General features: G+C 39.4%; 1 protein-coding gene across 8 annotated transcripts in view; it reads left to right on the top strand.

Annotated features, from left to right (window-relative positions):
- Positions 1–20,834, top strand: part of Dnm3 (dynamin 3) — a 485,204-nt gene that overhangs the window by 158,460 nt on the left and 305,910 nt on the right. For all 8 annotated transcript variants that reach the window (XR_016536837.1, XM_090340431.1, XM_090340434.1 and 5 more), the window contains 6 exons: positions 515–613; positions 1,119–1,279; positions 5,496–5,638; positions 8,051–8,186; positions 10,569–10,636; positions 14,017–14,155. Coding sequence is in view for 7 of the 8 variants with exons in the window: in XM_090340431.1 (XP_090196557.1) it covers positions 515–613; positions 1,119–1,279; positions 5,496–5,638; positions 8,051–8,186; positions 10,569–10,636; positions 14,017–14,155 (746 nt within the window). In the remaining variant the exon portion in view is untranslated. The remainder of the gene's footprint in view (positions 1–514; positions 614–1,118; positions 1,280–5,495; positions 5,639–8,050; positions 8,187–10,568; positions 10,637–14,016; positions 14,156–20,834) is intronic.

Here is a 20,834-nt window from a genome sequence, read left to right as displayed (position 1 = left end):
TTTAGAATTAATTTTGTGATAAATTTTTCCTAGCATAATTGCAAAGTTATAGATGAATGATTTAAATATTTTTAAAATATTTGTATTGTTATGATTCCATATAATATACAGGGGGTTAGCGTTACATACATCAGGTAATGAGTATGTTTATTTTGGGCAATGTTACCCTTTCCCTCACTCTCCCAGTTTTTTCCTGCTGTCCCCACTCACAAGTTGTATAGTGCCCAGTGCATACCACTGCTGCATGTTCATCCTTTGTCCCTCCATTTTTGTGCCTCACTTACCTTCTGAGGGACAGTTAAACAAGACCAAAGGAAAAGGAAACAAAAACAACAAAGAAAAGAAAATCCCCTTGTTTCCATTTGTGGGTGATTTTTGTAACTCTTCCTTATCATATTACATTGGATTAAAACTAGAGTCATAAAAGCCTCACATTCAGCACTGGGACATGCATGTCTCTCAAATGAGCTCGTGTTCTTCAGGTTGAGTGATACTGGGTTTGTCTGTGATGCAGGACTGAGAACCATTGGAGTCATCACTAAATTGGATCTCATGGATGAAGGAACGGATGCCAGGGATGTCCTCGAGAACAAGCTGCTGCCTCTTCGCCGGGGTAACATTCTGGTTATGTGGCAGGGAAATGACTGGAGAGCCCCAGGGGAGCCTTCCTCTGTTGTAAGGAATAGAGTTTTTATTAAATGCAGCCTTCACAGAATGGCAGAACTTTCCAAAATGATCCAAAAGGAGATCATATCCTTGAAATAACAAGATCAGAAAAACAGAGGAAGAGGTTTAAAGAGGGATTAGAAATATTTGTCAATGTATATAATACCATTCTTTTTCTAGTCTGTTTACTTGTTGCTGTGTGACACAATTAGAAAGAGGCTGATTCTCCCGAAATGCATGGCAATCTTAAAGGTAAAGGATGATCTCTTGATACTAAAAATGAGGATAACCAAGTTCTTTATGGAATACCTTCTCAGAGCTTTGTAAAGGCCCCCATTCTGTAGGCCTCAAAGCTACGTCTACGTTCCTCAGCCTGTTGGAAAGCCTTGAAATCTGCCTAGAATAAGTGACAGGAAGTACACCAAGCACCATAGGAGTGTGTTTTGTTGCAGGTTATGTGGGGGTGGTGAACAGAAGCCAGAAGGACATAGATGGGAAGAAGGACATCAAAGCAGCCATAGTGGCAGAAAGGAAGTTTTTTCTTTCCCACCCGGCTTACAGACACATTGCTGACCGCATGGGGACACCCCACCTTCAGAAGGTCCTGAACCAGGTAAGCACCCGGAGCAATGAGGAAATAGGAAGTCCAAGAATAGATATTTATTTTAAAATTACTTTTCTTCTATCCAGGGCATTCAGTGTAAATGGCAGAAATTTCAGACTGAACATAGATACTTGGATGTACAGTATAGCCCTTCTCCATGAATTCACCTTCATATTACTGAAAGACAAGGCTCAAAACTGAAACACTTTAGGAACAGTAAACAGAGATATACTTTTAAGTGTGCATTCATCATGTTGTACAGTTAAGAAGCTGAGCTCTGTTGAGCTCTGGAAAGTTCATCTCTCCAGATCTCTGTAAAGATATAGTAAGGATGGTTAGATTTTTTTTTTCTGATACTAGTTTGAACACAAGACCATGAGCTTACTTGGCTGGTACTCTACCTCTTAAACCATGCCTCCAGCTTGGCTTTTTGATAGTTATTTTGGAGATAGAGTCTCATAGACTTTTTTTTTGGCTTAAATTGGCTTAAAACTATAATCATCCAGATCCCAATGTTTCAAATAACTGAGTGGAGTGAGCTATCATCACCAGCTTTATTCATGTCTTATTTCATAATTTAAAGCATTCAAAACAAAATTCCTGATTAAATAATCACTCATATGAAACACATTTTCCCACATAGCCCATTTCTCCAAAATAAATGGAACTGGAACTGGCCTCAGTTTACTCCTACATACAGTTCTCAGTATACTAGTGTTATAAAGTATTACCTTACATAACAGGTGTTACTGCCACAAAATACAGGCCTCCTTCCTGAGTTTATGTTGTGAGCAGCTTTCTTAAAAATATCCTAAGGTGTGCTTTAGCTCTTAGCTATGATAAGAGTTATGAATGTTCCAACGTTAGTATCTTGAAGGAATCCATTGAGACTGTCAAGTGGGTGACATTATTCCCCAGCCATTTAGGCAAAGCAACTGAGGATGTTTTAGAAAACAAAAATAGTACTGTGGTTTATTTCAAGTGACATATCAGAGAGTGCTATAAAGTTGATGCTTTTAAAATGAAAAGTAAATCAACATATAGAAGCTATAAGACTGTACTTGGTTGTATCATTTAAAAATACAAATGTATTTTAGAGAAGGAGCACTTGCTTGTCAAGGAAGAACCATACTAATTTACCAATTTACTCTGTGCCCATAAAACTTGCTTTTCTTGGCCGGGAGTTTGGCCTAGTGGTTAAAGTGCTTGCCTAGCATGCGCAAAGACCCGGGTTTGATTCCTTGGTACCACATACATACAAAAAAGCTGGAAGTGGTGCTGAGACTCAAGTGGTAGAGCTCTAGCCTTGAGAAAGTCCAAGGACGGTGCTCAGGCCCTGAGCTGAAGCCCAGGACTGGCAAAAAACAAAAAAAAAAACCAAAAAACAAAAAATAAACTTGCTTTTCTTTTGTTAAGTATACTACCTTCATGTCTATACAGGCTTAGGGAAGCTGTACATAAACTGAAAAAAAAAACCTTCTGTAAGATTTGATAACATGATGAGGAAAATAAAGTTGGGAATTGGTTAAATTTTGAATACTAGAAAAATGGTTATTTTGAGGCATCACCATGTTATAACTGATGCTTGGTGACTGCAAATTCAATTAATTCCATACTGCAGAGCTCCTTCTATTCACACTGTGTTTGAAAGCAGGACAGTTTTTATCATTGATTCAGTGTGTGCCATTACCTCTCTCTCTGATGGAGAGTTCTTTTGGGGGAAAACTAGAAATGAATCTCACCATTCTTGAAGGAATTGGAAGAAGCACCATTAGGTGGAGGCAGAGAAATGGAGGGAGCTGTAGGAAAGAAGGACTGTCTGTAGGTCAAATCGAAGATTTTTGTTTTCCTAAGAGCAATGAAGAGGCATTTAAGATCTAATTAGAATGGTATGTGTGTTAAAAAGGAAAACAGGCAGGAGGATTAACTCTAGACAACTAGAAGTAAAACTGAGGAGGCCAATTAAATGGTGATGAGAATGAAAGCAACTTGGTCTTGGAGATGAAAACAGAGCAGAGACTAGAAATGTTAACTTACTGAGCAATCCAGTAGATTTGGTGGTAGATGAGAACAATTGGGTGATAGAGGTAGAGTCAAGGACAGCACCTAAATTTGCCAGTTGTTGGAGAACTCTGAAAAGGTCCATGTGTCAGCTTTCTGTTGCTCTAACAAAATACTGGAAGCAAAGAACTTAGGAAGTGGAGAGATTAGTTTTTATCCCTTCAGTCCTGGCATTTGAAGTCAGAGCCTAATGTTTGCTAAGCTGGCACTCTATAACTTGACTCATACTCCAGTCCTCCTTTTTGCTTTAGATATATTTTAGATAGTGTCTTATGGTTTTGCCCAGAGCAGGCTTTAGACCATGACCTACTACTTACACCTCCAATACCAGCTGGGTTTGCGGGTATATACCACCATATATGGTTTGTTGAGATGGGGTCTCACTGACTTCTGGCCTTGAATTGTGCTCATCCTGAATAGTAGGCTATTCCATGGCTCACCCCTTATAAGAAGAACACAACTGATTTAGGCTTCAGAGGTTTCAGCCCATGGTCGAATGAGCTTCCTATTGCTTTGAGCCTATGGTGGCACAGTCATCCTGGGAGGAACTCGTGGCAGAGAGTGCTGATCACCTTATGGGAGCCAGGTAGTGGTGAAAGAAGAGGCTAGGGTCTCCATATTTCCCTCAAGGGTATGTCCCCATTGTCATAGCATCTTCCATTAACACCTCCCTTCTTCATCTACCAAGAGTACTTTGGTCCTTTAACAAGTGGGCTTTTGGGGAACATTTGAGATCTGAACTGTAGCAGTCAGGATGTATTGACTTCTAGATTATTTGAGGAAGAATCAAGAAGGTGGTCACATAATATGCCCACAGAAGAGATACGGAGGGTTAGAGCTAAGATTTGAACAGCCACAGGAATTGGGATGAAGGACTGTGATTGACTTTAAAGGGGAGAGCACTGAGAAGAGGCCACGCCCCTTATTCAAGAGGTTTCAATGTTACCAGTCTGACAAGGAGACAAATGACCAAGAGGTGGAGGATGAGTAGAGGCACATGAGAGGAGCTGTGGTCATGGAAGTCAAGGGAAACAATGCTTTAGGTTCAGTTTTGCCTTCCTATTGAGAGACAAGAGAAATAAAAGTGAAAACCAATTGTACTTTGTATTTGCTGGCACACATGGCAACTACATGCTTGCACTTTTCATGGCTACTCTTCCTTTTAGCCTTGGAGCCTTGTCTTTTGTAACATTATTGTTGGCTTCTCTGGCCTGTGTGCTTAATGTTCATATGTCTGCAAGGCAAAGTATGAAGCCAGACACTATTGGGAGTTAAATCACTTTAGATTTAATGGACACAAATATTCAGGTAGCCTCAAGTATACATGAAGATGATTTAAAATCCTTTATTTAATCTGGATAGATCAATTCTTGTTACGTTTTCATTACTTTTCTTTTTCCTATGTTTTTATATTTATATTACCTGTCCCTTTCCCCCTTGGTTTATTACTTAAAGTAGGTCAAGGCTATTATCTTTATTTTTTCTTTAAACTCAGAATTTCTTTTTATTTTTTGGTAGTACTGAGCATTTGATCTCAGGACCTGTGTTTGTTAGGCAGACGTTCTACTGAGACAGGCCTGCGGCACATTTTTGGACTAGTTGGGTCTTGCTTTTTTTTTTTTTGTTCAGGCCTGTGCCCATACTGTAATTGACCTAATGTGTGCTTTCTACTGTGTTTGTGATGATAGGCTGATAGACATGCAGCATTATGCCCAACTTTTTCCACTGAGATGAAGTCTCATGGACATTTTTTTTCCCCTGGGATGGACTGGAAACATGTTCTTCTCAACTTTAGCCCCCTATGTAGCTAGGATTGCAGGTGTGAACCACCCTTGACTTGCATTTCTACTACACTGAAACTCATGATTCCTTGCCGAGAGGTAGATGAGCTGGTAGAGGAATGATAGTATCATTAGTGACTGAGCTTTATTTTAGTTGTCGTTACTAATAAGGAGAAAATCCAAATGAGAGACTCCAGTGGAAGGAATTTTGAGCCTCTCCAAAGCATTGTGGAGGGGTGTTTCTTCTCACCACCTCCCATCACGGTCACCTGGAATATATATGTGATTTCCAAGACTGTGAATGACTAAGAAAGTAGTGAAGGCATCTTATTCCACAAGTTACTCTGCAGTCAACATACATGATTTCATTTTCTTTTATTTAGCAACTTACCAACCACATTCGAGATACGCTGCCAAACTTCAGGAACAAACTCCAGGGACAGCTTCTGTCCATCGAACATGAAGTAGAAGCCTATAAAAACTTCAAACCAGAAGACCCCACCAGGAAGACCAAAGCCCTGCTACAGTAGGTCACCTCTCTGTTACTTCTTTACCTCTTGTTTTCTTAGCATCAGTTTGTTGCACGAAGGGGTTTCATTTTAACATGTCCATCTATGCTTACTTGGATTGGCCTCATCGCCCCTAACTCTCTACCTCCTTCTCCCTGCTCCCCTCCCAAACCATCTCATGGAGCTTGGTTTTTCTGTTTCCACATATGCACAGAAAGTGTTTAAAGTCATTGCTTCACATTGTTTTAATCTTTAGTCTAGTTGCCATCTTCCTCCCTCCCTCTCTTTTCTCCCTCCCTCCTTCCCTCCTTCCTTTTTTCTTTTTGTGGGTCATGGAGCTTGAACTCTGGACCTGGGCATTGTCCTTGAGCTCTTTAGCTCAAGGCTGCCACCTTACCCCTGAAACACAGCCCCTCTTCCCATTTTTCTAGTGATTAATTGGAGATAAGAGACTCATGCTCTTTGGTGCCTGTTTATATATTATTATAGCTTCCAAGACAAATTTAAAAATGCCATTCCTATACGTACAATTACAGATAAGTCCAATTATACCCTACATTTTTACCCTAAATAAGTTGTAGTTACTTTTCATTCCTCATCATTTTGATGAAAGACAAGGAAAAGAGAATAGTTTTACATACCTTGACTATTTTGCTGTTAGAGTTTAAACTTGAAAATAATTCCAGATGTCAAAATTAGAATTTCAAAGCCTAATAATTATGCATCAAAATTACTGAGTTTTTTTGGTCAAAATGAATGGCCTTAAAGTGATACATTAAACAAAATAGATATTTCAGTAAACCTTTAGGAGAGTGAGGATAGTTAACCATGCAGTGGCAATGAAGTCTGCTAAATCCTCTGTTGGAAGTAGCCAGAGGAAGCTGAGGTTGCCATAAGTTGGGCTGTGTTAAAGCATGATAATAGATAAGGAGGAACATAGATTGTGAAAAGTTTCTGGGAATAACTAATGCTTGAGCTAAGTCTTACAGGCAGATGGAAAAGTGCCAGGCAAAGGGCAGAGAGGGCGATACCTTGAGAAAACCAAGTGAAAAGCACAGAACCTGCACATCTTGGTGGGGGCAGAAAATAGCTTCCTTATGATTGGCTGGAAGGTGAGTGTGGATGAACAGTGAGAGATGGGGACAGACCATGCAGAATACTGGGCAGTGGGTTAAGTTTGGTTTTATTTTAAAATGTAGGAATCCACTGAAGAACAAAGAGAGCCAGGTGTCATGGATGCTAATGGTCAAAGATGTGTTATAGCACTAAAGCAAAATGAACATCTAGAGGTAGCATCGATGATCCCAGGATGAATTGCTGAGGGCCCAACCAAAGCTGCCCACCAATCAATTTTGGGAGCAGAGAAGTTGAGTGGGTCAAGTTATTGGTGTGTTGAATTCAGGGCGCCTAAGAGGGAATGATGGACTAATACATAGCTGGGTATATGGGTCAATTGTGTCAATTGTTCCATGAACTAGAACTGAAAGTGTGGAGAAACAATTTTCTTGAGTGGGAGAGAGACACCCAGGCTTCCATCCTGGGGAGGAAGTATGAGGAGACTCAAGAGTGGAGGAGTGCTAGGTGCAGTGGCCCACGTCTGTAATCCTAGCTACTCAGGAGGCTGAGAGCTGAGGATCAAGGTTCAAAGCCTGCCCGGCACAAAAGGACCTGAGACTCTTATCTCCAACTAAGAAGTGGGCTTGACTCAAGGGTAGGGCGGTAACCTTGAGCTGAAGAGCTCAGGGACAAAAAAAAAAAAAAAGAGCTCAGGGACAACACCTATCCCAGGTTGAGTTCACGCCCCATGACCCACAAAAAAAAAAAAAAAGAATGGGGGAGTGTGATGTCATAGGAGGCTCATTTCATATTGTACTTTAAGTATAATGGCATGCATAACATTAATTTTAATTCAAGTGCTTTTTAAAATACCATTTATGGTTAACAGACAAGATGTCAGAACACATTTAAAGAAAAAGATATCTAAGATGGTTACTCTAGTTAAATACCTAAATCAATCTTCAGAATGTAAAATCATATAGTGATATTCTAGAGTTGGATAAGTTGCAGTTGGAACTCTGCCAGTAGGTGCCACTTGGAACAACAGGAAAGACTCTTAAGAAAGTAAAACCAAAGAAACCATAAGGAAGTAAAGCCATAAAGTAGACCCATAAGAAAGTAAAACCAGGGGCCGGGAGTTTGGCCTAGTGGTTAAAGTGCTTGCCTAGCATGCATGAAAACCCGGGTTCGATTCCTCGGTGCCACATATATAGAAAAAAGCCGGAAGTGGTGCTGATGCTCAAGTGGTAGAGCTGTAGCCTTGAGAAAGACCAAGGACAGTGCTCAGGCCCTGAGCTCAAGCCCAGGACTGGCAAAAAAAAAAAATAAAACCAGAGCTGTAACTTGCATTTATTTCTCTTCCACAATTTCAGGATGGTTCAGCAGTTTGCTGTAGACTTTGAGAAGAGAATTGAAGGGTCAGGGGATCAGGTCGATACCCTGGAGCTCTCAGGAGGTGCTAAAATCAATCGCATTTTCCATGAACGCTTTCCCTTTGAGATAGTAAAGGTTTGTACTGAATACCACTTTGTCTCCTTTCATTCTACTTTGTCTCTGCATTCTCTTCTATGAACCTTTTGATACAATATTATATGGATGGTATGAGACTAAGATAGGTTTTGGGGCACAAATACTTTTTTTAGGAAACCGTTTCCTGATACCATTTAATGGTCTTTAACATTTCAGGTTAGTTTAAGAAATACTAGTTGAGCTGGGTGTGGTGGCTCAGGCCTGTAATCCAAGCTACTCAAGAGGTTGAGATCTGAGGATCATAGTTCAAAGCCAGCCCAGGCACTAAAGAATGTGAGACTCTTACCTCCAACTAACTACCAGAAAATGGGAAGTGTGGCTGTGGCTCCAGGGGTAAATCAGTAGCCTTGAGCTGAAGAGCTCAGGGACAGCACCCAGGCCCAGAGTTTAAGCCCCATGACCAATTAAAAAAAATACTAGTTGAATTTTCCATGGTGTTCATGTGCTCTCTAGTGAATTTAAAAATATTTCTTGTGCAACTAGGATGTACCAAAGTTCAAAAGTGATCAAGACAGAAGGGTAGAGGATGCCCTAATTTGTTCAGTGGTAAGATAGAGGACATGAAATACAGACAGCATAGTGTTTTGATGGTTGTGTGATGTGAGTACTCTTTTACCCCATTGTTTATTCAAGAGTTGCCTGAGTAAGGGACATGAGGAGAGCAGGGCAGCCATGCAGAGAGCTAGGGAAGATGGGTCACTGAAGGTAAAAGCAATATCATTGAGTAAAATCCTAAAGCAGGAATGTGTATGGCAGGCAGGGTATACACATAGTTGGTACAGAGTCAGTTGGGAGGAGGAAATAAGTACCTATTTCACCAAGGGCTTTGTAGGTTGGAGTAAAGTGTTTATATTTAACAATGGGAAGTCACATGAGGATTTAAAGTGGAAGTGTGACCCAATTCTAAAGGAGTACTATGCCTGCAGGATTGGGGAGGGGTAAAGAATAGGTAAAGTATGGAAACAATAGGGCCAGCCTAGAGGTGGATGTACCACTTTCTTCAGGGATTGAAGCTTCTGTAATCTTGGAGGCTCAGTTATAAAATTACAAACCCACAGTTAGGCACAAGGTTTTAGATGGGGTCTTGTACAAGTCTAAAACTTTCATTTCTTTAGCTCTCTAGTAAAATAATGTCCTACAAGAAGATGGAAAGAAATGAGTGAGTTTGGAGTGGTAGAGGAAACAAAGATAACTTCAAGATCATTCCCAAGGTTTTGGTTTTTGTAGATGAATGAGTGATTGTATCATCAAATGAGGGAAACTGAGGAAAAGATGTGCTGATGTTCATGAGGGTATGTAAAATGAAAGTTCTGGTTTAGACTTATTAAGGGTAAAAGGCCCAGTAGGAAACTGAGTTCTTTTAGGCACCATATTGCTTGGCTCACATACAAAGAGGTGGGTGCTTTTATGCTGCTGTGGGAAGCTGATGGATAAATAGATAATTTTATTAAAATGTGCTAAGTAAATGTGCTAAGTAAAGTGACAATTTCAGCCCAGGGTGCTATGGAAACAAAGCCCACAGATCTGAATCCTAGCCATGTCTGTGTAAGGGAGCCAGCCTTCTGAGCTCAGCCTGGAAGGATGGGCAAGTAGATAAAGAAGTAAGAGGAGGGGATGGGCAGAGGATACTCCTAAAAGAAAAGGAGTAATGAAAGCTGGGGATCCAGGTACAGAGTGTGGGTACAGAAATAAGGCAAATCATTGTTCTAAGGTACAAAGTATGGAAGAGGAAACTTAACAGAGGCTGGACTAGAGATCCCTAGAGTCAGGCTGAATCCGGTGTACTCTAGACATGCTTTCCAAGACGAAGCTCTGTAACACTTTGTTCTTTCACATGGATTTATGGTACTTTGGACTTCTGGGAATACTTGTAATCTATTCTGTGTTGACTTGGTGGGATATTATTAATTTCCTTTTATAAAGAGTCCTTGAACCCAGGAGATTAAAATGATCAGGGAGAAAAGCTGCCATTGTGAGTCTCAGGACAGCTGTGTGGCTGCTGTCCAACCTTGCTCATGCATTTACCTGTGTTCTCATGTTTATTCAACAGAAGCATGAGGAATCACATATGTCACTGAGTGGCTAGATTTATGCCAAGAAGGCATTTTAGATACATACATATATATATATATATATATATATATTAGAGTTAAAATATGCTGCACTGAAACTCCCAGAAGTCCCTAATGCTTTACAGAGCCTTGAACTCTGTATAAACAGATGTTTTGGCCATCTGGGTTTAGCTTAGGAGAAATATGAGTATTTATCAATAACAAAGTCAAGTTATTCTCTTCCATGATATCTAACAGTATGCTTAGATCAGAATTAAGTGTATAACTGTGGCTTATTTTGCATCTGCAGATGGAGTTCAATGAGAAAGAACTGCGAAGAGAAATAAGCTATGCGATAAAAAATATTCATGGTATCAGGCAAGTGATTTGCCTTTCCCTTGTTTTCAAGCTATGAAAGGTAAAGCAGTATTTGTAAGGGCCTAGTAAAGTAGACTTCTCTTTATCTGAACAGAGGAGAGAGGTGGGAGTAAGAAATAAAGTTTACACATTTTCTATACTGTGTCCCGTGAACCTCCTACAATAGAAGATGAGCAGAGCCTGTTATAACCATGGATATAACATGCGCATTAGCAGTCATTATTTACACACAGGAATGGCTGATCCATTTTGATGGGAGTTATGGATCAGGATACAGGAAGAGTAAATGAAGGTGTTTACTGTTGAACTGACCCTTGCTTTTTCAGAGAATAACGTGTGGTGTGTTATGTATCTGCAACTGCTTGTGTGTGTGTGTGTGTGTGTGTGTGTGTGTGTGTGTGTGTGTGTGGTGTTGAAAGGATATAAGGATGTCCTGGGAGTGGTTGAGGCTAGAAATATAAAGGGTCTCCAGTGAGTAGGCATAGTGTAGACAAAAGCACAAAGGTGGGCAGGTGGGGCAGGTAAGTGTAGAGCTACGGTTTAACTATTATGAGGGATGTGGGTGAGAGAGCACAGGAGAGCTGGGAGGTGGGCTGGGATGGACTTGTTCAGAGGGAGATTATCCTTTTCCATCATACTGTTTTCCTACTGCTATGATTAGTTCGACTGCATACGACATAATAATAGAATGTGTGTTTATAATTACAAGGGCTGGGAGTTTGTCCTAGTGGTAGAGTGCTTGCCAAGCATGCAGAAAGACCTGGATTTGATTCCTCGGTTACCACATGCATAGAAAAAGCCAGAAGTGGTGTTGTGGTACAAGTGGTAGAGCTCTAGCCTTGAGAAAGCCCAAGGACAGCGCTCAGGCCCCAAGTTTAAGCCATGACTGGGGAAAAAAAGTAAATACAAATTGACCTCACAGCTCTGGAGACTAAAAGTGTAAAATAAGCATGTCAGTTCTAGTGAGAGGCATATTTCCGTCTGCTGAGCTCCTATTGTACCTTCTTATGACAGAATGAGAACTAGTAAGCTCTTTTATCTTCTTCCACGAAAGTGTTAATTCCATTACTGAGAGCTCCACTTTATAACCTTGACAAAGCATATTACATCCTAATAACAATGTGTGTGTGTATGTGGGATGTATAGTTTCAACATTTGTATTTAGAGGGAGACATACATTCAGTCCATAGCACTTTCTTTAGAGAACTATGATATAGTTGTTTTTTTTAAAGATTTTATTTTTTTACATCATATTTCAATGTCATGTTTAACAAGTATTCAAGAAGGGAATCTCTATATACCATCACTGGCACATAGATTTTAGAACATAATTAAAATTAAGCTGAGGATTGGTATGTCATAGATACATGTTAATCTATGTAATAAAACATTATGTATGTAGAGTATATAGCCCATCATAGATTTTTATGTCTATGTAGTTATGTTTATATTTCAAGACCATGTCCATAATCTTGGGTACCCAAATATTGAGTCATCACTCTTGTACTGTTTGGATCTAATATCCACATATTAAGGATACCTTGCACCTTTTGTTCCTTTGGTCTTGACTTACCTCACTCAATATGATTCACTCTGGCTTCATCCACTTCCCAGCTAATGCCATTTTTTATCTTGTCTGTTTGCTATGTAGAATTCTATACACACACACACACACGCACACCACATTTTTTGTATCCATATGCAGTAGGGCATCTGTTTTGTTTCCATTGGCTATTGTGAATAGTGCAGAGATGAACATGACTGATCAGATGTCCTTATCATATCCCGAGTATGATGCTATATATTTTTTCAATTCATATGTGGATAGTACACTTAATCTAATGACTGTAGGTTGCATTTAGCATCCTAAATTCAAGGTAATAAGACTTAGGCTGCCTGGGTCATGGATTATTTCATTTGAGGGAGATACCATCTTGTCTGTGGCCACTTCTAAGCTCAGCTTTTGCCACAGGGCTATGCAGGCCTATCATAGTCTCAACATGGTTGGTAAGAAAAGTATACTATTCTGTATGGGATAGCTACTGACATGATTGATAAGTCTTAGACATACTTAATTATTTTAATTTAATTCTGTTAGGTATCAGATGAGTAGAAGCCATCATTGTGTAGGAAAATTCTTTTTCTTTTTCTTTTTTTTTTTTTTGCCAGTCGTGGGCTTGAGCTCAGGGCCTGAGCACTGTCCTTAGACTTTCTCAAGGCTAGAGCTCTACCACTTGAGCCTCAGCATCACTTGTGGCTTTTTTCTATGTATGTGGTACTGAGGAATCAAACTCGGGTCTTTGTGCATGCTAGGCAAGCACTCTACCACTAGGCCAAACTCCCGGCCCCTGTGAAGTTCTGAAGACAGAGGTCTTTGTCTTTCCTCTTTGCTAACACTGTCAACTATGGATGAACAAGTGAGGGAGACTGTCCTTGTGGGGCAAACCAAGATTCTAAGGATAATAACTATTCCTACCAGTGTAGTTAGGGGAACATAATAGGTGCCTCATTCAGAACATGGGGGCTCAGAGAAGAAAGAGCTCTCTCAGTGGCAGACTGGAGAACGGGTAGGGCTGCAGGATGTGGTTGCCTTTGATCTGGGATTTGAAGCACAGGAATAATTTGTACAGGTGAACAGCTTGGGCAAAGGCAAAGAATATTTCACTATGCCTAAAGACAAATTCACTGAAGCACAGGGTAAATTAGAGAGGGAAATGAACTATGAAAGACCAGGTTCAGAGAAAATTTCAGTATTAAGCAGATTCAATTTTATTCTGTTTGCAATGTGGAGAAAGGACACTGATGGTGTGATTGCTATAGTCAGAAGTACAGAGGAATGGGGGCTTGGTACGTGATAAGAAAGGATGTTGAGTAAAGCTAGTATAGGGAAGTGTTAAGTGTCCCATAGTTAGACATTGAAGAGAAGTTTAATAAGGGGAAAGAGGAGGGCCTTGGGGCTTAGGAACAAGAGGATAAACGTGCACAGATCCAAGGCCTGGCAGTCATTGTTCAGAATTCGAGGGTCTTTCTTCTTGTAAGTTTTGTCTATTGACAAATTGTTACCCAGATCCATAAATGGTCAACTCAGGGCCTTCCTTGCACCTGCTCAACAAGTGTTCTATCACTGAGCTCATCCCAGCCTTTGAATATTGCTTTTTGGTGATCTTAATTTCCCACAGATCAGCATTTACTATAGTTCTACGAGAGTTATTATTGTAACAGTATTACTATGTATGTGCAGAATACATTGCTATGTAACTTTTCAACTTGGCTCATGGCAAGCTTCATTTAAATGATGATGTCAATTTCAACATTTTCAAAAATGTTGGCTATTTCTTGATTATGTAAACCTAACAAAATGCTTTCTTTCTTATATTCAGGACAGGGTTGTTCACACCTGACATGGCATTTGAAGCAATAGTCAAAAAACAGATTGTAAAGCTAAAAGGGCCCTCCTTGAAGAGTGTAGACCTGGTAATGCAGGAATTAATCAACACTGTCAAGAAGTGTACCAAAAAAGTAAGTCCGAGTCATTTCCCAGTGCGTGTGTGTTTGATTCATCTACCTTTCCCAGACAATTATGTGACACATACACATACACATACATTGTCCATGGGGAAAGAGTGTGGTGAGTTCTGAGTGGGGACTGGTTTTTCATATCATGTGATGTGCAGATACATTGTCATCTATCATCCTGTTTTTCAAAGGTTTTCTTTTGACAAGAAAGAATACACTTAATTTTTTCTTTATTGTCTTAAATAGAAAAGCATTACAACTAAATGCCACTGTATAGCCTTTTCTGTGGTGTATGCATAAGGGCAACTGTAAGGTAAAGGGTAGCATTGCTATTGTATCAGTAAGACAATTCTTCGAATGATAAATGACTCCATTCCAGCCTGGGCATTCTGAGAACGAGTAGGTAGTGTATTGTGTGGTTAAGAGCCCAGCCTCTAAGTCCTACTTTCCTAGATTCAAATCTTGCCTCTGGGCACTATCTATGGGACATCAGACATCATCTTATTTCTCTTTGGTTTTGCTGTGTGTCTGTGAAATGGGTTGATAATGGCAATAATATGCCTCAGCGAGGACTAAACAAGGTACATCTTGTTTAGTAAGCACAGTAAGTGATCATAATATGGCAGCTCTAACATAACGTTTTAGCACAACCGACATTCTATGTTCCGAATATCTTTTGAGTCTGTACAGGAGAGTGGTGGGAGAAAGAATTCCCAGTTTGGGGAGACTTCACTGTGGAATATGGAGAGCCTGTGCTGAACTCCTAAGGACATGGAAAACATACCTTGTACTAGAAAACAGAAGAAAATATTTAGGATAGGGCAGGGCTAACTATATCAGTCAGCCCTAGGCCTATGAACATTTCTTCAATATTCATTGAGGAATATTCTTGAATATTCACTGGCCCTTCTCTCTTTTTTCATATATTTTTATTGTAATTAATAGAAGGGTTACATGATATTTGCCAGATAGATGGTGCATTAATTCCCATACATTGATACCCTTTCCATGTCTTGGTCCCCATTTCCCTCCCCCCACCCCCACCCCTCAACTTGTTTTCCCCTGTTCCCTATCCAATTTCAACTAATCAAATACAAATATATCTGATATATCAGGTAACAAAGTGAGATACTGTAACAATATGAGATAACCAAGGGACAGCAAAAGAGATGAGAGATAACATAGTACCTTAAGAAGAACAATCATTCATTATATGGCTTATGTTTCTATATCCTAGAGTGGCCCTTCTCTTTATATATGACTCCTGGCAGAAACGTCTTTAAAAAACTAGTGGGGAGAAAGAAAAGAAGAAGTGAATGAATGAATTTCCCTGGTGACCTAGCAGAAAAGCTTAGGTTCAAAGAAAGATATATTCACAATGAAAGAGAGAAGCAGTTGAGATTCCTTAATTTGGAAAGAAAAGGAACAAATGAAAGCACCTTCTGGACCAGAAGTAGCTGGAGGTTTAGATTCCTTCTCTACATATTTCTGCTTTTCTTCTTAGTTCCCTAACTTGTAGTCTTTTATCCCCAAACTAGAAATATCTCTAGGAGGTAAGGGACTGTGGAGCTGAGAAAAGAAAGCATAGAACCAAAACAAAAACTCCACTCTTTATTACCAGTAAGTCACTGGGGGACTTGAAGCCAGTTACTAATACTTTGTATCTTTGCTCTTTTTGCCTGCTCTTCTCTCTTGTCACTGTTCATTTAAATCTCCTTTCATTGATCTCTTAATGGAGCTACAGGATTAACCAATACTGCATGCCCTATTAACTCTACAGATTGCTACACTCACCACCCAGCTGTGTTTGGCCAGAAGGCATCTCTTTAGATCGTCAGTATAGGCCTTCCCCAATTAACCTCTCCTCCTTCCAAGGGTGAGTTGGATTGTATTTGTCTTCAAGGCTAGTTAGCTAGCTTTATTTATTATTTTAATTATGTACTTTACAGGGAGAATACATGAACAGACCACATGCAAAAAGACTGAGTTTTGTTTCTCTGGAAACTGAGCTGAATATCTTGGAAAGTCTTCACAAATGTTAGCTACAAAGGCTTTGCTTTTGGTAAGATGTGGATAGGCTAATGGTGTTGCAAAAGGAGTTATAAAAATCTAGATAAACTCTGCATTCAGATTATTTGACAAGCATGTTCAGGTTCTCTTTCTGCTTTAAAGAGAGGAAAACTGGGAATCATAGATGAAGGGTGTGGTTTATGTCAGAAGAGGCATTACTCCAATCAGTGGATCCATATGGAGAGACCAGGCCTTGGCTTTACATCAAAAGACTGGCACATGTGTGTACATTTATGTTTAAGTTATATGAAGTGTTTATAGTATGTATTTTTTTTTTATCATTTCCCATTTTATCTGACTTACAGGAAAACCACCAGTCAGTAGAGGACGAGACAGCTTGTTCCCAGACAATTTCTGGCTTCTATTCTTTCTCTCAACCCTTTGAACCTCCCTTTCATTTATGCTCTGTGGCTCAATCACCTATATATTTTTACTGTCTTTTCAAAACATTCCATAGTTTACTTTAAAACAAACCTATGTTTCTCACTAAGGAGATTGTTCATCCTACAGCTATCTTCATTAAGGAATATTATTTAAGGATTGAATCAGGTATGAAATTTCCTTGCTTCTCCTTTTTGGACACCCCAAACACAATTCAAGCTCTCGCAAAGTCTAACAAAGATACATATGGTACCAGCACCCCACACCTTTCCTGTGTGTGCGTGCACTGTCGCCATTAACCTCCAGTCATACCACTGCAGTCATCAGAGATTTTAGAAGCCAGCTTACAGTTTTCCTCTTCATCCCAAATTTAACTTCAGGGTAGAAGAGATGCAGGGAGTCTGAATGCAGATTATGGACACAGCTACCCAACAACTACTAGTTGACTATTCTCTGCATTAAACTCAGTGACTCCTGAGCCACTCCATCTAGCCTTGGTTGGCATCACATGCCTTCTTGTGGTCCTTGGCATCATCAACAAATGTTTTACCAAGAAATTGAAAGCTCTCAATCTATGGCTTAAAGAATGTTGCGACATTCTCTTGTATGTTCATTAGATTTTAAGCCAATTGGGGAATTAATAGAGTATAGAGGAGATTTCAGATTTAGCCTCAGCTGATTTAGATTTGAAAAACCCGGCTGGGAACATACTGCTGAAATAGAGGTGAGGACTCATTACTACTCCCGAAGTTAAACCACTATGGTGAGGACAGACAGCTGGATGGGAAATAGGACTTTAATTTTCAATCTATTACTTCAGTTCTAGCTTAATTCTTTTTCCTCTCTTCTAACTATATTTTTCCCCTGGAAGATCACATCTTCCACAGTTCAAGTACCACTTAAAATATTGGTGAAATATTTCCAAATTATTTCACCAGATCAAACCTTTTAAACTACCTACTAACTACTCCCTTTTCTTACTTAAGACTCTGAAATAGTGTTATTAAGCCTGAGTTACCCTAGTGACCCTCTCACTGATCTATCCCCAGCCTCATCACCCTCAAATTTATCCTTCCTATTGCTACTGAAGTGGCCTTTCTAAAATTCAGATGTGTGTTTTGTCTGTTACATTGAAATAACTCCGTGTGAAGCTTTAAGAATAAAATTCAAATCACTTGGGACTGTATTCTCATCTGAGAGGACTGATGAGATGTGATGTGATGTGCGCCACCCACAAAAGATTTTCATGTCTTCTGTGTGTGCAGATGTGAATCCCTTGGTCTAGAATCATTCCGTTTACCATCTGTCTTCACCTCTCATACCTTTTCATCTTCTAACGTCAGGGCAATCAGCACTGCTTCCTAAAACGTTTCTTAGGGAGCCTCTGTGAAGTCTTTTTCTGGTCTGTCCTTTCTTTCTTCTCCGTACTTCAATTGGCGCCCTATGTCTTTTCTATTATAGCATTTGTAATACACCATTGGGTTTTGTTTGATTTGTTCATTTGTGTGATGAGCTCTTTTTACGGATCGTAAGCTCATTATTAAAACATGTCTTTCTCTTCTTTTCCCCTAGAATCTCCATTACTAATTCCATGTGATGACATTTTATAAATTCTTATCAATAAGTCAGATGTTCTAAAGTTACCTTGATACTAAGAAATGTGTACCTGGTTCTAAAATGGTGCTTTATTCTTTTTTTAATTATTTTTTATTGTAATTAGTAAAAGGGTTACATGATATTTGCCAGATAGAAGGTGCATTAATTCACATACATTGATACCCTTTCACAAGTCTTGGTACTCATTACCCTCCCCCCACACCCCCCACCCATCTTGGTTTTCCCCCTTCCCTATCAAATTTCAAATAACCAAATACAAATAAATTTAATATATCAGATAACAAAGTGAGATACTATAACAATATGAGATAACCAAGGGACAGCAAAGGAGATGAGAGACAACGTAGTACATTAAAGGACAACAATCACTCGTTATATGGCTTTTGTTTCAATATCCTGGAGGTCCTTTCAATTAGCTTCATACTATATGGCCTTATGTATCAAGATTTTGCTCTATTGCAGATCTCTGCTAGGAGAGCCCAAGGTTTCTACTGATTATGACAAATGAGGGAAACCATTGAGCCTAAGTTCCTTTGAGTCTGGCTCACTTCACTTAATATGATTTTTTCTAAGTCTTTCCATTTCCTAACAAATGGGGCGATGTCATTCTTTCTGACAGCAGCATAGAATTCCATTGTGTACAAATACCACAACTTGTTGATCCACTCATCAACTGAGGGACATCTGGGTTGGTTCCATATCTTTGCTATGGTGAATAGTGCTGCAATGAACATTGTTGTGCTAGTGGATTTAGTATGCCCTTGTTTCTGGATGGTTGGGTAAATGCCAAGTAGTGGAATTGCTGGGTCATAGGGGACTTCTATGTTTAGCCTTTTGAGGCACTGCCACACTGCTTTCCATAGTGGTTGAACGAGTTTGCACTCCCACCAGCAGTGCAGTAGTGATCCCTCCTGGCCACATCCCCTCCAGCATCTGTTGTCATTCGTTTTCCTGATCCTGGCGATTCTAACTGGAGTGAGGTGGAATCTTAGAGTTGTTTTGATTTGCATTTCTTTTATGACCAGAGATGTTGAGCATTTCTTCATGTGTTTATAGGCCATTTTTGTTTCTTCTTCAGAGAAGACTCTCTTTAAGTCTTTGGCTCATTTTTTAATGGGATGGTTGTTACTTTGGAGATTAGTTTTGGAGTGATTCAATTTTTCAGTTGTTGATGTATTTTAGATATGAGGCCTTTGTCCGTTGTTTGGTTGGTGAAGATCTTCTCCCACTCTGTAGGCTTCCTAATTAATTTACTAGCTATGTCCTTTGCCATACAAAAGCTCTGCAGTTTAATGCAGTCCCACTTATCCAGCCTTTCTCTGATTTGTTGTGATTCTTGGTCCTTATTAAGAAAGTTTTGACCTGTGCCAAGGAGGCCTAGTGTATCTCCTATTCCTTCCTGTAAAGTTTTCAGTGTGTCAGCTTTTACCTCCAGGTCTTTGATCCATTTGGAGTTAATTCTAGTGTAAGGTGACAAAGAAGGATCCAACTTTAGTTTTCTGCAGGTGCTTAACCAGTTCTGCCAGCACAACTTGTTGAAGAGGCTGTCTTTCTTCCATTCTATTTTTTTGGCTCCCTTGTCAAAGATTAGGTGGCCATAGGTCTGTGGTTTAATGGTGCTTTATTCTTTAAAATTGATAACACTGGGGCAGATTTTTCTTTAAATATACATTATTTTCATTTGATTTCTTTTGGGTCATTATGCACTATTTTCATATTCTTGATTTTGGGTCTTATTAGTTTTACTGTGAAACTCTTACTCTAAAACTGTTGTAATTAAAATGTTTTATAAAACAATCATTGTAATTACTGTTGAGCATGCCAGGACTATTATTTGACATAAGAAATGGAGAAGGTGACTAGGTAATTGATTGTCCAGTGCAGAACATTTTTTAAAATGTAAAAGCAGTGCTATTTAATTCTTTCACTGGGCTAATAGCAGCAAATCAAGATTGTCTCAGGCAATGTGAACACATAGTTATTTTAACTAAATTGTAACTTTACATACACATTGATATGCTCAAAACATTGTTTTCATTTTATAACTTCTCATGTTGAATTCCTTATGTGTAAAATCTTTAAATGTCTTTTTTTTAAAGCCACATAAATAAACATCAGTTGAAAGCATATGGTATTTATGTGGTTCAAATAACAAAGCACAAAGCTAGACTTCTAACTCTGGGGAATGCATTTCTTCTCAGATATTTTCTCACTGCTGTCTCTGGGGCCCAGGAGGACAGGCCAGGAACATTGGAGCTTTATGGGCTATTTGGCTTCATGCCAGGGACATCTCAACTTTGGAATTTTTCTGGTGGGCATCAGTTTTCAACTGCTTTTCTTTACTTCCTCTTCTCTTGCAAAGCATCTCAAGGTCCTGAAGTTCTTTTCAAGAAGCACAGAGAGGAACATCTTGTTTTGTTAACCACATTTTAGCAACTGTGCCATTTATTGGCCTCTTGGGAAACCACATTCTTGGATCACCATGATACCAATTAATTGATATTTTTTTTCTACCCCCAAACAGTTTTTGCAAAAGAGATACCTTAGCTGACTATTAGAAATACAGGCAAAGGTTTTCTATTGGGACACAGTGTTAGATGAAATATTAATTTTG

Source organism: Megascapheus bottae, chromosome 10 (genome assembly GCF_031878675.1).
Source record: "Megascapheus bottae isolate mThoBot1 chromosome 10, mThoBot2.hap1, whole genome shotgun sequence".
NCBI classification, from domain to species: domain Eukaryota; kingdom Metazoa; phylum Chordata; class Mammalia; order Rodentia; family Geomyidae; genus Megascapheus; species Megascapheus bottae.
Note: the sequence above shows the minus strand (reverse complement) of the source record. Positions and strands in the feature narration are given on the sequence as shown.